The 17549-nt window shown below is 37.1% G+C and overlaps 1 protein-coding gene across 1 annotated transcript in view; it reads right to left on the reverse strand.

Annotated features, from left to right (window-relative positions):
- Positions 1–17549, reverse strand: part of ARHGAP10 (Rho GTPase activating protein 10) — a 389415-nt gene that overhangs the window by 60300 nt on the left and 311566 nt on the right. The window contains exon 19 of the mRNA XM_004378836.2: positions 15566–15716. Coding sequence (XP_004378893.1) covers positions 15566–15716 — 151 coding nt within the window. The remainder of the gene's footprint in view (positions 1–15565; positions 15717–17549) is intronic.

Raw genomic sequence — 17549 nt, forward strand, 5'->3', positions numbered from 1 at the left:
ACTGCAACTGTTACTTCCCTAATAAACCCCATAATCGTAAGTATGGTCTGTGAGTTCTGTGTGGCCATTGCAATGAATTATTGAACCCAGCAGAGTAGTAGGGAATGCCATGAGGGACGGCTGGTGCCAGAGTTGGTAAAGATGTCAGAGACAGGTGTGTCTGGCTTCCACCTCATGGGAGTCAGCTGTGCACTGTTGATCCTGGTTCTCCTTCCTCCTTGTGGGGCTGGAGGAGGTCAGACACTGCCCCCACACCATTTTTACAGTAATATACTTTATCTGAAATCTTGAAATCATGTCCAGCAAAGGAGAAGTGACTCTCAAGGAAATCTCTCTCCCATATCCCAGCCCAAAAGCACACAAAAAAGCAAAAACATACAGATATGCATCTCCAAAGAAACTGAATAAGAGAAAAAGCAGCTCTTGAACTATAAATTAAAATGCCACGTCAAGGCATGAAAAGATGTAATAAAAATGCCATAAGATTATAAAGTAGATTTTCTATACAGCCCTGCCCGAGGATTCCAAAAACTTAAGCATAATGCTTGCCCAAAAAAGCTACTGGATGGGTAAAATATGCTGAAGGTGCATGCTAGGAAAAGCTGATGAGTGAATCAGCTGTATCATAATCACATGACATAAAATACAGACCCCTCCCATTATAAAATTATAACAGCAGCTAATAGGCATTAGGCTACAATTCAAGGAACCACCTCTACTACTCGCAAAGGCTGATGGAAGTCTGTAGCGATTCAATTATACAGCAAATAAGACCAGTTCGGTTGCAGTGTCAATAGAAGTCAAAGTCACCTGCTTAGAGAGCATCTTTACATCATAATCACACTCCTGGGACATTTATTTAGATACGGAGATTTTTGCCTACACAAACAAACAAACAAAAAATATAACAACCATGTGCTATTATCCTTAGAAATCAAAAAGTAATCTGATACTGAATCAAAATGTCTTCCATAAACTTCTGAGGAAGGCTGCCACTTTGACAGCTCTGGAAATTCAGAGCACTGTGCTCAAAACACAAACCCCAGTCCAGGAGAGACAATGAAGGCTGTTGGACCTCCTTGCTACTCACCTGTCCTCTTCCTCCCATTATTCTTTTTACCTAAAGAATGTTAGTTTTTAGAATTGCCAGATTAAGACACTAGCAACCAATACATCTATGCATGACACCTTACACTGGACAAAAATAACATCACCTTAAATAGATAAAGGATATGACTAAGTTATATTTTCTGTGAAAGTGTATCAAATATGAAAGTATATCTGAAGCCCTCCTACCTCATGCATCAGGCCCTCAGGAAAACATAATTAAGAATTCTTGAGCATTTACCACATACTGGGTGCTTTACATCCATTAAGTCATTTGTTCTTTGCAAAAACCCTGTGAAATTATTGCCCCAAACTTGTAAGGCTTAGTGGGGAATTTGCTGAGCTTACCAAACACAGCAAGAAGAGGGCAGGGATTTAAATCTAGTTTAGTTTAATAAATCCAAACTTAACCACAAACAACTCTGCAATTCAGTAAAACTCTTTGCTGCTTAAATATTTCCAGTAATAACAAAAACCAAACCCATTGCCATCGAGTCGACTCCAACTCATAGTGACCTTATAGGACAGAAACCCATAGAGTTTCCAAGGAGAGGCTGGTGGATTCCAACTGTCGACATTTTGGTTAGCAGCCAAGCACTTAACCACTGCATCACCAGGGCTCCATTTCCAGTAACAGTGATCCCAAAAATGCTAGGACAATGTGACTATGAGAATAGCCTAGGTAGAAGAAGAAAACCAAACCAAACCCAATGCAGTCGAGCCAATTCTGATTCATGGCAACTCCATGTGTTATTGAGTAGAACTGTGGACCATAGATTTTTTTTTTTTCTACAATCTTTACAGAAGCAGAACACCAGGCCTTTCTTCCACAGTGCCACAGAATGGGTTCAAACTGCCAATCTTTAGGTTAGTAATTCAGCGTAATACGTTTGTGCCACCCAGGAACCTTAGAAGGTGAAGGATACATGAAATCTAACAGGCAAACTCTAAGCTATAAGAGCTGACCATTCTCATTGTGATGCCAATGAAGGATCTCCAGGTCAAATCATGCCGGAGGGACTCCATATCCTTTCACTCTAAGTCTCTACTTCTCATTCCTCCCACTTCAAATTCTTCAACTTACAGCCAACACAAACTACAAAGCACAGTTGCAACAATGTTAAGCTGAGCCTTCTATAAATTAAATACGTATGTATTTATGTGTGCATATGCATGTACATGTGTGTATATGTATGTGTGTGTATAAAAAGTAATGTAGTATAGAAAAAAGTAGGAAATACAGATAAATATTAAGAAGAAAATCACCAGAATTCTACCAAGGATGACCATTCTCATAACTGATTAACATTCTTCCAGACTTATTTTCTATATACTTATTTACATAGTTCTTCCTTTAAAAGTGAGATTATTTTTAAAATTCTGTTTTATAATTTGTTATTTTCACTCAATAACATACATGTATATTATTTCTGTGGAAACAAATTTATTTTAGTACTGGAAGTCTAGAAGCTTGCGTGTGGTTAGTCAGGTACCTGCATCTATCTAACTGTGTCTGGTTACGCTATAAAACACAAGGTCCTCTTATGGATACATCCATACAACAGAATACATGGAATACTATAACTGTTTAAAAAAAGAAAAAGGAAGGAAGATTCTCTTTGTACTGATATGGAAAACAGCACAAGATATGCTATTCAATAAACAAAAAATAATAAGGTCCAGAACTGACTTTTGGTTGCAGAAGAGGATAAGTAAGAATCCACAGTCGTATTTGCTCATACATACGCAAAAGGTTTTGGAAGGATACAAAAGAACCTATAGGTTTAACCATATGAAACTGTTGGTACATTACTTTTTTTGTTGTTGTTAGTTTCCTATTTCTGACCTACAAAAAGGCAAAAAAAATTTGATATTGATGACATTAGATATTTTTTACATATAAAAATGGTAATCTTATGTGGTTCAACCTCTTATTATTAGTAGCTAAGATCCAGTTTGCAGATGCAGTAAGGTTCAGGAATTGAGTTAATCGGCGTTCCACTTTGTATCTTTTTAATATTTTTTGGTTTTGAAGACACAGAAATACACTCACGCATTGTTTAATGTCCACGATATGTTCTGTGAAACAGGACATTATGTGATTTGGACGTAGTGCAAAAACCGTATTATGCACAGGCAGTCCCTGGGTTACGAATGTCCAACTTACACATAACCTGTAGTTATGAACCAAACCCCCCCAATAAAGCCTATTATATTAAAAATTTGAATTACATACAATGATTCGTAGTAACAAACAGGTACTATTTTGCGACATGCATCAAAACATTATTATTATTACTGTATTATTATGTTAAAGATGTTTTAGTGTACCTGGAAGTAATTCTTTAATGTTTTTTATGCATAGATGGGACTATGGACATATATGCGGTCAGACATTGCCTGAACAGACATTATGCAGTGCATGACTGTATATTATATATGAAAATTGTTTTTAAAGAAAAGAAAAGAAAGTAACAGCAAAATCCAGTATTTTCAGGCAGCAACAAATTCCGAATGCACACGATTTCCAAATATCTAACAGCTTGTTAAAGCAGGTACCTTAGACAGCTTCACCATAAGTCACCCAAGACAAGATGTTTGTTTATTTAGGTTTTTCCTAAACTGTATGACACCCCAGGTTTAAAACCATAGTCATCTCTGGCTCTTCTTTCTCTTTTATCTCCTGTATTAAGATCAGAACTTTGATTGCCTTAAATTAAAACTGATCCTCAATTTTTTAAATGGAAAAACTAAAAATTATTCTTGAAATAAAAAGAGACTAAGTGGCACAGTGGTTAAGAGCCACGGCTGCTAACTAAAAAGGTCGGCAGTTCGAATCCACCAGCTGCTCCTTGGAAACCCTATGGGGCAGTTTTACTCTGTCCTATAGGGTCACTATGAGTCAGAATTGACTCAATGGCAATGGGTTTGGTTTTTGCTTTTGGTAAGCCTACATATTGTTTCAAATGCACAGGTTATCTGTGAAAGGATTCACAAGAAAACCAGCAATGTTGTTGATTCTGGAGAAGAAAAAACTATTCACAGCATCACTTTTGTTTGGCATTTCTGCAGTCAGACTGCTTGGGTTCAATCCTGGCTTCGGCACTTACCAGCCCAGCTGTGAGACTTGGATAAGTCACTGAACCTCTCTGAGCCTCAATATCTTCAAATATAAAATAGGGATAACAATAACACCTAGATAATTGTTGTGACAATTAATAAGTTTAATAAATGCTTAAAAGAACAGAATTTGGTATATAATATGGTATATAAAACTATTTACTATCATTACTCTCTGAATTTTGTACCATGTGCCTGCATTAACTATAAAAAATTTAAAGAAAGAGTATACCTTAACATACTAACTAGAGACTTAAATAACCACTATTTCTATTCTGACCCAAATGGAGAAGCAAAATCATGACCATAATCAGATTTTCCAGCTGAAAAAACCATGCTGTTGATTTTAGAGAATATGAGTAGATCCAAAATGCCAGCCCAATAATTCATTTTAGCAAGCGTGAAGATTTTTTAATCCAAAGGTGGTACTGGACTCCTTCTAAATACTGCTCAGAAGGCCCACAGGAATGCTACTGAAGGCAGAATGAGCATTGAAAGGGAGCCAAGCTCTACAGCTTGCCATACAGAGCTAATAAAAGTTAACTACAGACAGCTCATGACAAATACAAGGAGGGGTATTCTCCATGGTTGATTCACTCTTGTATTGTTTTTCTTCTCCCCAACAGCTGGTAAGGATTCAGTAAGTAAAAACAGACAGAGCAAGGGTTTGTTTTGTTACATTAACTGTAGGCCACACCTTTATTTCATGGAAATTTTTATCATGGTCCATAAGAGTCTTTTGGGTAATAGAGGTCACTTAGAATTGGCCACACTAAGATAACACCTTTCTCTTCAAGATTGCTGCTCACCTCTCTGGCTATCAAAGAAAATGTTTCAAATCAGTCATTCTTGACAGCCTTAAAAATTCTATTTCATTCAGGACAAACAATACTTTGGTTGGTTTGAAAAGCTGTTTCTTAGACAGCTCTGCTACCTCCTACGCTGTAAGAGTTTCAAAGAAGGCTATAAAGAGTGATAGCTGCTTGAATTCAAAACTAGAAATTAAAATAAAAGCTATTAGAAGTTAAGGGAAAAAAACCTACCCCACCAGGAGACAAGCTTTAAAGAATTTTTCTCTCTTCTATAAATCTAGTTACCTGCCATGAACTTCTTTTACCCACAGAAGCAGCTAGGTATTTTTTTTTAAAGCAGTTAAATAAGCTTTTTCCCCTTCCCTAAGAAAAGGGGAAATTTTCATCCCACATAGAAGCATTTTTAAGATTATAAAGGAAGTCACATAAGAAGTTGCCTTTTGCTTTGTTACTAACATTAGGGAGCGCTGAGCTTCATGGGAGACGCCAATGCAGAGGAGGCGGCTTATGTGATTTATGAGAATGCCACAACTCAATTACAGCCCTGAAATTTCTGGCTGCCTTTTCCAACCCATTGATCTCATCATTGTAAAAATGAGTTAAGAAATAATCTGTCTACATATACTGTCAATGATTCAAGACTTAACTTCACAACACAGTAATTCCATATCAAGGAATCATAACGTGGCTCTAAGGAGGTAGCAAGAGGCCTCGGCACTCAGGAAGTTATTATCCAAAGCCCGCCCATTAAATGTCAGCCAAAAAAAAGATAAAAATCAAGAGAAGAAAGATTGCCGAGCTTAAGACAAAGTTCTGCTTGCGCCCAGTTAACTACAGTTATATAATTCTGAGTCAAGCTCATCAGACAGGTCTACAAGAAAATGTCAATAGCTGTAGAATGTCATTGAAAATGCATGCCAATGATGGTTTTACAGTGGTTCTCCTTACACATGAATGTCCTCATAACCTTTTAGGAAAAGCAGGGTAGGTACAATTCACTTACAAAAGCATGTTCTCATAAAGAGGATTTCTAAAGATGTTCTCTTGGGAACTGAGATGAGAGAGCACATAGTCAGCATGAACGTTGGCTATCGGTCCTTGACTTCCACTGAAATAAGTCTCTCTTAGTAGAGCGGTTTGGAGTCCCTGGGTGGCGCAAATGGTTAACAGGCTTAGCTGCTAACTAAAAGGTTGGAGGTTCGAGTCCACCCAGAGGTACCTTGGAAGAAACACCTGGCGATTGACTTCTAAAAAAATCATCCACTGAACACCCTATAGAGCACATTTCTACTCAGAAACATATCTGGTTGCCCTAAGTCGGAACTGATAAAACAGCAACTGGTATTAGTAGTATCGTGGTTGACCTCTGTTCTTTAAGATGAGCCTATGAATGAATGTGGATGTATGTCTATGATGTAAAGTAGGAGAAAAATAAGCTCTACATTGTTCATACAAAAAACAAAAAACAAAAAAACAACCAAACTCATTACCATCGAGTTGATTCCAACTCAGGGCGACTGCATGTATTACAAAGTAAAACTGAGCTCCACAGGATTTTACTGGCTGTAATCTTTATGAAAGTAGATTGCCAGGCCTTTCATCCACGGTGCCACTGGGTGGATTTGAACCGCCAGCCTTTCAGTTAGTAGTCCAGTGCAAACCATTTGCACCACCCAGGGACCTACATGACTGTGAAAATATTCTTCCATAAGAAAGTATAACATTTTACAAATTATTTAATGTCTCTCTCTTTACACTGACTTTCCATATATACTATTTAGACCAATATATTTACACTATTTTTAACAATTTTTTTTCCAAAGCAGTTTCATATAAGAATATGTATTAAAGACACTAACAAAATGAGAGGTTTCCTTCCTTTTGATGGAAAGATTATCTAAATATTTAAGCTATGCAAGGAAAAAACTGCATGGCAAAAACTAAGACATAAACACAAAGATAACTTTACCAATCAATGGGCCTAAAATGTGGTTAGTGACATCCGTTTCCATAGTCTATCTTCATCCCCCACATCTAATCAGTTAAGAAAGTCCCAACAATTCGCTTTCACATTTCTCCCAGACACTCCTTTTCTTTTCCATTCTTGGTGCTGGTTTAAGCCCACATCATCCTAAACCTAAATTACTTAATCAGCCTTTTACCATGAACTCCTTGATTCCTACAGAAAGATTAAGTCAGATTAAATTTTCTTAAATGTTATTTTCAACATGTGACAACTCTACCACCTTGCTGAAAACTAGTCAGTGACATAAGGTGCTTTTCCCCAGCTTTAAGAATAATAAGAGACAGCAGCAGCTAGCATTTGAGTACTTACTATGTGCCAGACACTGTGCTCAGCCTGCCATCTTAACCTTCTCAACCATTCTAGGTGGTAGACACTATTATTATTCCTATTTTATAGTTAATAATGAAGATTTAGAGGGAGCAAGCAATTTGCCCATGAGTGCATGCACAGTCAATCCAAACTCCACAGCCCAGGCTTCCTTATGCATTCTAGTGCAGCTCTCGTCAGGCCACCTTGTCACTAACTGCTGTCTCAGTCTCCCCATCGGTAATCAGGCTGGCTGACTCCTCACCTTCATGCCTGCCCTTGCTCACTGCTGTCACCATGCCTCCATCCATGCTAGTCCCCTCATCTGAAAGTTATCCATCTAATTGCCAAAATGGCTCAGCTCAACGTTTCTCCATGTAACCCTTCCTACCTACTGCAGCTCTGGAGTTCTTCTCCTTAGAGCTTTCACTGCCCATTCATACCACTGGGTACGTACTGCCATACTGCTTCATATTTCACTCTAAAGCGACATACAGGCTAAGAGTACAATATAAACTCTTTGAAGGTAGAAGCTGTGTGTGGCAAGCTAAGGAACGTATAAAAGCTCTTTAATAGATATGAGGTATAATTCTGATTTTAGTATCCAGTGCTATAAAAATCATTAATAAAGAATAGAGGCAGAAAAAAATCCTAACTGCTACCGGCATGGCATTTTCTGTGATTTAAAAAGAAAGATCTACATTTAAAAAGACCTTTCTGTGGCCTGCTTTCTACTTTTCTACTCTTGCTCATGTCTCAAAATACAACCATATTCTTTTAACCTACCTGAGATGGCTAATTTATATAATCACCATTATTCTCACTGACATTTAAATATTAGGTAGCCATTTAAATTTCTGATTTTCTTAGGTGAAAAGAACATCCATATGTGATTTATTTGTCCTATTCTGATTTTAGAGATGGATGCAGGTCGGGCATGTCCCTACTCAGGATAGAAGAAAAATGAACATGCCCTCAGAAAACCTCACTGTTTATTGACCTCCTGCTCAACAGTAGTGAGTACTGCCATTTTTTTTTTTTTTTTTTTTGCTTATGAGGCTCTGCATGCCCCACTGTGGTATCTACCACATTGCAGGACTACAACAGCAGATGTTCTGCAGTTAGCACATCCAGGATCCAAACATGAAAGAGCCAACACAACACCCAAGTAAGACCTACACTAAAATAATATTAAATCCTACCAGTTGGCTTTCAAGATGATTTTTTTAGCTCGCTATAAATCAACGTTTTTGAGTTTCCTAAATAAATAAACTGTGCCCATTCCAAACAAAGGTGATCCAACAGAATACGGAAATAATTGAACAATATCATTAATATCACACACAAGTACAGTTTTGCTGAAGATCATTCAAAAGTGGTTGCCGTAGTACATAGACAGGGAACTGCCAGAAATTCAAGCTAGATTCAGAATAGGATGTGGAACAAGGGATATCATTTCTGATGTCTGATAGATCTTGGCGGAAAGCAGAGACTACCAGAAAGACGTTTACCTGTATTTTATTGACTATGCAAAGGCATTCGACTATGTGGATCATAACAAATTATAGATAACACTGCGAAGAATGGGAATTCCAGAAACACTTAACTGTGCTCATGAGGAACCTGTACGTAGAACCGAGAGGCAGTCATTCAAACAGAACAAGGGGGATACCGCATGGTTTAAAGTCAGGAACGGTGTGTGTCAGGGTTGTATCCTTTCCCCATACTTATTTGATTTATACACTGAGCAAATATTCCAAGAATCTGGGCTATATGAAGAATGCTGCTTCAGGATTAGAGGAAGACTCCTTAACAACCTTTGATATACAGATGACACAACCTTGCTTGCTGAAAGTAAAGAGGACTTGAAGCACTTACTGATGAAGATCAAAGACTACAGCCTTCACTATGGATTGCACCACAACATAAAGACAACAAAAATCCTCAAAACTGAACCAACAAGCAATACCACGGTAAACGGAGGAAATACGGAAGTTGTCAAGAATTTCATTTTACTTGTATCCACAATCAATGCCCATGGAAGTAACAATCAAGAAATCAAACGACACATTGCATTGGGCAAATCTGCTGCAAAAAGAACTCTTTAAAGTATTAAAATGCAAAGATGTCACTTTGGGGACTAAGGTACACCTGATCCCAGCCATGGTATTTTCAAACACCTCATATGCATGTGAAAGCTGGACAATGAATAAGGAAGACTGAAGAATTGACACCTTTTAACTATGGTGTTGGCGAAGAATATTGAATATGCCATGGACTGCCAGAAGAACGAACAAATCTGTCCTGGAAGAAGTACAGCCAGAATGCTCCTTAGAAAGGAGGATGGCGAGACTTCATCTCACATACTTTGGACATGTTATCAGGAAGGGCCAATTCCAGGAAAAGGACATAATTCTTGGTAAAGTAGAGGGCCAGAGAAAAAGAGGAAGGCTCTCAATGAGATGAATTGACACTGTGGCTGCAAGAATGGGCTCAAACATAACAACGATTATGAGGATGGGGCAGGACTGGGCAGTGTTTCGTTGTGTTGTACATAGGGTCACTATGAGTTGGAACCGATTCGACCGCACCTAACAACAACATATCATGTACAAAAGAAGACAGGCACAGAATACTTAGTTACCTAAGAAGACACAAATAAAAACTAGTCTTGTCAATGTCTAGTTCTGTTTAAGCTAACCTGTTCCCCAAACCTTCTTTTAAAATGTTTCTTCTGCCTTGAATGAAAAGTAACAAAGGTCACTTTCACCTCAGATAGTGTTAAGAACTTGAGTGGTATCTGGGGGCATTACAACAAACACAACCGCCCCTCTTAATATAAGAGGTAGCAATGATATAAATTTGGAGTGGGCAGAAAAAAACAAACATACAATATACACTAAACTTTTTCAGAGTTAGTTTACTACTAGTTCTAAGGAAATAAAAACATAGAAGGATAACTTAAGAATGGAATGAAAGCAAACCTTTGACTTTTAATCTTCTTTTTACCACTTAGTAACCTACCTCCCATTTTGTGACACTCCATAATGGACTAATCAACTCAGATCTGAAGTTTATGAGACTACGACATGCTATATGAAAATGAACAATATGGCTCTACAAAATAATAAAAGACAAGAATTTTAATAAAGATTTAATAGCTGCTTTATTGTAAGAAATCTAGCTAAATACTCTATCCATTTCAGCTCATATTAATCATCAATAAAGATGTCTAGGCAAGTAAGTAAAATTTTAAAGTCATTTGCAAATAATAAGTTTAATATCATTTAATTGTATATTACAAAAAGCAATAATAAGCTATTTGTACACAGTATGGATAAATACGCCAATCCCAATTAAAATCTTCATTAAAGTTACTGAGCTTCTTTAGTTGAATGGTCATTCCTCAGTTTGGGTGTGGGGGGAATGGAGGAGCATTAAATACAATAATAAAAATCACGTCTAACAGCAGAGGAGTCCTCTCCTATCCAATAGCGGCAGACGTCGGGGTTCTCTGCTTCCAGGCCACTGAGTGGATTCTCATGGTTTGTTATCATCTTACTGTGGCTTATGCAAACAGGCTTGCTGATGCTTTGCTAATGACGTTTTGATCTGCTTGATGTTCAACTAAAACCAATTCTAAGTATTTTCCAGGGTTGGCTGTTTGATACATCGCATAGTTTCATACTCAATTTGATGCAGAAGAAGAAATAACATACCAGAAACCACTTCACTCAAATACCAAATCTGTGACCAAATCATAGGGCTGAATAAAATCTCCAGTAATCCTAGAATCTTGTTAAATCAGTTCCTTGAATCTTGGCAGATACTCTAACTTTTAAGCAAAAACCGTGCATCCTGAATTTTACTAAGCCGGATTTAATTTATACTACAATAAGAAAATTGAAGGGACAGGGAAACATTTGCATTAATATTTTCTATCTCATTCATATAAACTAGGAAAAGTAATCAACCAAAATTGGCTATAATGCATACCAAAATTAGATAAACATGAGAAAAAACTCAACTACCATCAATAAAAAACAATACAAAAAAGATTAATCATTTTGAAATCTTCAAGTAGAGCTGACAATTACATAAGATGACTCAGGCTACTGAAATAACATTTAAATCCTAGTGACAAGAACATATCTTTTTATTTTATTTTTTGAAGGGGTAAAGTCTTCAAAATGCTAAGTGATAATCAGTAACAAGAACAGATTTTTAGTATCCTTTCACTCTATGTTTCCTTTCAAAAGGGTATTTACCACCTCTCCTCTCTTCATTTTATCTCCAATTTTGTTGTTGTTGTTCTTGTTAGGTGCCATCCAGTCGGTTCCTACTCACAGGGATCCTATGTGCAACAGAACAAAACACTGCCTGGTCCTGAACCATCCTCACAACCGTCGTTATGCTTGTGCCCATTGTTGGAGGCACTGTGTCGATCCATCTCCTTGAGGGTTTTCCTCCTTTTCAATGACCCTCTACTTTACTATGCATGATGTCCTTCTCCAGGGACTGATCCCTCCTGATAACACGTCCAAAGTATGTGAGACGAAGTCTCGCCATCCTTGTTTCTAAGGAGCACTCTGGCTGTATGTACTTCTTCCCAGACAGATTTGTTTGTTCTTCTGGCAGACCATGGTATATGTAATATTCTTCGCCAACACCATAATTCAAAGGCATCAGTTCTTCTTCGGTCTCCCTTATTCATTGTCCAGGTTTCACATGCATTATGAGGCAACTGAAAACACCATGGCTTGGGTCAGGCGCACCTAAGTCCTTAAAGTAACATCTGTGCTTTTTAACACTTTAAAGAGATCTTTTGCAGAAGATTCACCCAGTGCAATGTGTCGTTTGATTTCTTGACTACTGCTTCCGTGGGCGTTGATTTTGGATCCAAGTAAAATGAAATCCTTTACAACTTCACTCTTTTCTCCATTTATCATAACGTTGCTTATTGGCCCAGTTGTGAGGATTTTTGTTTTCTTTGTGTTGAGGTGTAATCTATACTGAAGGCTGTGGTCTTTGATTTTCATCAGTAAGTGCTTCAAGTCCTCTTCACTTTCAGCAAACAAGGTTGTGTCACCTGCATATCGCAGTTTGTTAATGAGTCTTCCTCCGATCCTGATGCCACGTTCTTCTTCACATAGTCCAGCTTCTCAGATTACTTGCTCAGCATACAGATTGAATAAGTATGGTGAAAGGACACAACCCTGACGCACACCTTTCTTGATTTTAAAGCAGCAGTATCCCTCTGTTCTTTTCAAATAACTGCCTCTTGATCTATGTGCAGGTTGCACATGAGCACAATTAGGTGTTCTGGAATTCCCATTCTTTGCAATGTTATCCATAATTTGTTATGATCCACAAAGTCAAATGCCTTTGCAGAGTCAATAAAACACAGGTAAACATTTTTCTGGTATTCTCTGCTTTCAGCCAAGATCCAATGATCAGCAATGATAGCCCTTGTACTACGTCCTCTTCTGAATCTGGCTTGAACTTCTAGCAGTTCCCTGTCAATGTACTGCTGGAACCACTTTTGAATGATCTTCAGCAAAATTATACTTGTGTGTGATATTAATGATATTGTTCAATAATTTCCATATTCTGTTTGATCACCTTTCTTTGGAGTGGGTACAAATATGGATCTGTTCCATTGGTTGGCCAGGTAGCTGTCTTCCAAATTTCTTGGCATAGACAAGTGAGCGCTTCCAGCACTTTATCTGTTTGCTGAAACATCTCAACTGGCATTCTGTCAACTCCTGGAGTCTTTTTTTCGCCAATGTCTTCAGTGCAGCTTGGACCTCTTCCTTCAGTGTCATCAGTTCTTGATCATATGCTACCTTCTGAAATGGCTGAACATCGACCAATTCTTCTTGGTACAGTGACTCAGTATATTTCTTCCATCTTCTTTTGATGCTTCCACAGTGGAACAAATTGACAGACGTGTGGTAGCCAGTTTTTTTAGAATATGCAAAATACGGAAGTGTATGACAAAATATAGATCCTACTTTGTTCTCTCTGAAATAATTCTTTCCACACAACTTAAGTTTCCTCAAACCTTATCTGGGGAAAATGGGGAGAGGGAGATAATAGTTTTTATTGCTTTATCTTATGATTCTAAGATGAAATGAAATCACTCCATGACCAAACTCATGGAGTTTTCTAATTCTGACACTTGTGCAAATAAAATCCAAAGCTGCAATCAAGAAAGATTAATGTAAAGTCATAAAGTACTTTGTAAAATACAAAATATAGAAAATATCAATAATGAACATGAAGAAAATAGACTAAAGGAGCTGAGTATTTGACAATATTTTCCTTTAAAATAAAAAAAAAATTTAAGAATTATTATATCACCTAAAAATAAAGAAACTAGGAAACTCATGATTATACACCATCTTGAATATTTCCATAAAAGATATGCTGAAGACCGCTATAGCAACGTCTTATCCATTCATAATCATTTAACAATCCAACGATCAAAAGATTAATACACTGTATAAATTAGATGTTATGATTCAATTTCTAAAAATGCCAAAAAAGTAGACGTGATCCTAAGATAAGATTGCTTCTTTGGTCACTTCATTTATGAAATATAGTCAATCCAGTTTTCCTCAACGGACAGTTAGCCAATTTAGATATCATTCTGTGTCTTCCTGATTTCATTTTCTCCTCCTGCTTCCCAACATTTGCTTATTTCACTATTTATTAACACTTCCACTAGAGGACAAGTGAGATATACAAGAATGTGCAATTCAAGCCCGTCAGTTTTACTCCTTATTAGCAACTCTACTGAGAGACAGTCAAAGTGAGAAAAAAAGAATAAAAAAGTTAACTGGGATCAGAAGTTGAAAGTAATGTCTAAAATGAAGCTCTGAAATTATACGTTGATTTTAAACGAAGCTCTAAAATTATAGGTTGATGCATGCCCTTGCTCTGGAAAATAAGGATCTGACTGTAAAGCTAGCACTTGCATCATAAGTATCTAGGTCTTAAGCTATTTAAATAACTACCGCAAGGCCTTAGTCCCCCAGTGTTATTGAGGAGGCATTCTGAGTTCTCCGAGTCAGCTGGGTTGAAGACAGTTGTTACTTGCCTTGTATGGCTCTTTGACGTTTACTTACTGGATATTTGATTGTGTAGCTGCCTATGGTGAAGGCACTGTATTTGTTTCTCCCCATCTCCTTTCTCCCTTTGATGATCATCTCATACTTTCAAACAAATATAACCTTGTTGCTCAATAGAATAATAAATGAATGATATATATATATACATATAATTGATATCAACTATATATATAGGAAAAGAAGGGGAAGGAAGAAAAATGAAGACTAATTTCAAATTCAAGAAATGTCCTCAATAATGGTGACGCCCCATAACAAAACAGTCAGTTTTGGATATGTGTCCTGAACATGCAGTGTTTGACACCATCATCATTTCATCCTCCACACCAATAACCACATGGTTGCAAGTCAGCAATCAGTGGTCTCTGTGTGGCTCACAGTCTTATTTTGTATGGATCAGTGTTTAAAATTCAGATTTCTAGGCTCTCTTTAAAAAACTGGGCAGTTGAACAATAGTGAAACCATGTTGCCACATGGCAACAATTAGCTGGGACATGGTAGCTTCGATGGGATGAGAGAGCTTCCATTTGCCAGAGTCTCACTGCAGCTCAGTTCACTCAGACTGGCCCTGGCAAGTCAACTTGCAGTCTCTGCTATATGATTAAGTGGTCTGCCTTATGAGAAGGTCAGAAAAGCAGGGAAAGAAAGGTGCAGCACCACACACTCCAGTGCAATGGTGAACTGTGCCTTTAATCTAGATGTATTTAACATTAGACTTTATTAGCTCCTCTCATAAAAGATCTGCTTTAATTTTAGTTCCTCTTCCATTTGTCTCAGGGTTATGTAACTTCACACGAGGTCACACAAGTCTCCCAAAAAAGAAATATAAGTTGTCTTTTAAAAAGAAAAAAGAACCATGCATAATAGAGACAAACACAAAACTGAAACTTGCATTTTCTCCCTGACAAGAAAGCTTTACCCTCCCTGTTAATCTCAAAAATTATAATTTTAAGGGAAAAAGAAATGAAAACCAGAGAATGGAAAACTGTGGCTTGCCCGGAGGACATATGATATGCCGTATTCTCAACATGCTGTCAAGCTGAAAAATATAATTAACATCTTACCATCTTCCAACTCAAGACAAAGATTATATACAGCCATGGGTCTCTTATTCCTCTGTCCTGGCCTCTTTGATTGCCTTGGTGGAGCATTTGGGGGTGACGTTGACAGCGAGGTTGGCTCAGGGAATACGGCATCAGGCAGGGTCCTAAAAATCTGCCATCAAAGCAAAAAGTATATTAATTGTTTTCCATGAACACAAACCTGTTTATTACAACAGTAAACCATCATCAAATATCATTTGATGTGGATTTCATTCAGGACAGACTGGAGTCAAAAACCCATTCCTTCAAATTTTGGGTATAGGTAATGGGACTTTTATTTATTTTGAACAGAAAACTTCAAAATAAAATTTCTGATTAAAATCAAGTATAAGCATCATCACATATATTTCAAATAAATTCATTCCAAAACTGAACAAGTATCATTATCAGTACCAGGTATAGACAATACCCTAGTTTTTCATCTCCAAAGGAAGTACTCAGGATAAAAATGTTAAAAGCAAATATTCCATTAAATTTCACATGTTGTTATTGTTTTTTGGTTAGGTGCTGTCGAGTCAGTTCTGACTTACAGTAACCCCATGTACAACAGAACAAAATACTGCCCAGTCCTTCGCCATCATCACAATCATTGCTATGTTTGAGCTTCTTGTTGCAACCACCATGTCAATTCATCTCACTGAGGGTCTTCCTCTTTTTCACTGACCTTCTACTTTACCAAGTATGATGTCCTTCTCCAGGGACTGGTCTCTCCTGATAACATGTCCAAAGTATGTATTATATTTATGCCAAAATGCTGGCCTCAATTTTTTTTAAATTACATAAAAATATACAACTGCAAATATTTCTTACACTTGTACAAATAACATTTTCTTATGAAATCACCTTTTGGATTCCCATCTACATTTTTCACAAAATGTTTCTGTAGAATGGAAAAGAAAGCAAACTCAAATAGCCAAAGAAATACAGAAGGAAAACTACAAAGCAGGAGGCCTTATACTCCCTGATATCAAAACATACTATACATGCCACGATCAACCAATTTGATCTCATAGACATATACAGAACACTCCACCCAACAGCAAGACAAGTATACTTTCTTTTCCAATGCACATGGAATCTTCTCCAGAACAGACCGCATATTATGCCATAAAGCAAACCTTAACAGAATCCAAAGCACTGAAATATTACAAAGCATCTTTTCTCACCATAAAGCCATAAAAGTAGAAATCAGTAACAGAAAAAGGAAAAAAAAATCAAACACATGGAAATTGAACAACCCCTTGCTCAAAAACTACTGGGTTACAAAAGAAGGCAAGGAAAGAAAAAAGAAATTCATAGAATCAAACAAGAATGAAAACACATCCCACCAGAACCTTTGGGACACAGCAAAAGCAGCGCTCAGAGGTCAATTTATAGGAATAAATGCACACATCCAAAAAGAAGAAAGGGCCAAAATCAAAACATTAACCCTACAACTTGAATAAATAGAAAGAAAGCAGCAAAAGAAGCCCTTGCGCAACAGAAGAAAGCAAATAAAAATTAGAGCAGAATTAAATGAAGTAGAGAATAGAAAAACAATTGAAAGAGTTAACAAGACCAAAAGCTGGTTCTCTAAAAAGATCAATAACATCTATAAACTGTTGGCCAAACTGACAAAAGAAAAACAGGAGAAGAAGCAAGTAACTCGAACAAGAAATGAGATGGGCGATATCATAACAGACCCAACTGAAATTAAAAGAATCCTAATAGAATACTATGGAAAAATTACTCTAACAAATTTGAAAGCCTAGAGGAAATAGAAAAATTTCTAGAAACACATTACCTACCTAAACTAACACAAACAGAGCTAGAACAACTAAATAAACCTATAACAAAAGAAGAGATTGAAAAGATAATTTAAAAACTCCAAATTAAAAAAAGCCCTGGACCTGATGGCTTTACTGGAGAATTCTACCAAACTTCCAGAGAAGAGTTAACATCACTA

Source organism: Trichechus manatus, unplaced genomic scaffold, assembly GCF_000243295.1.
Source record: "Trichechus manatus latirostris isolate Lorelei unplaced genomic scaffold, TriManLat1.0 scaffold00059, whole genome shotgun sequence".
In the NCBI taxonomy this organism is placed as follows: domain Eukaryota; kingdom Metazoa; phylum Chordata; class Mammalia; order Sirenia; family Trichechidae; genus Trichechus; species Trichechus manatus.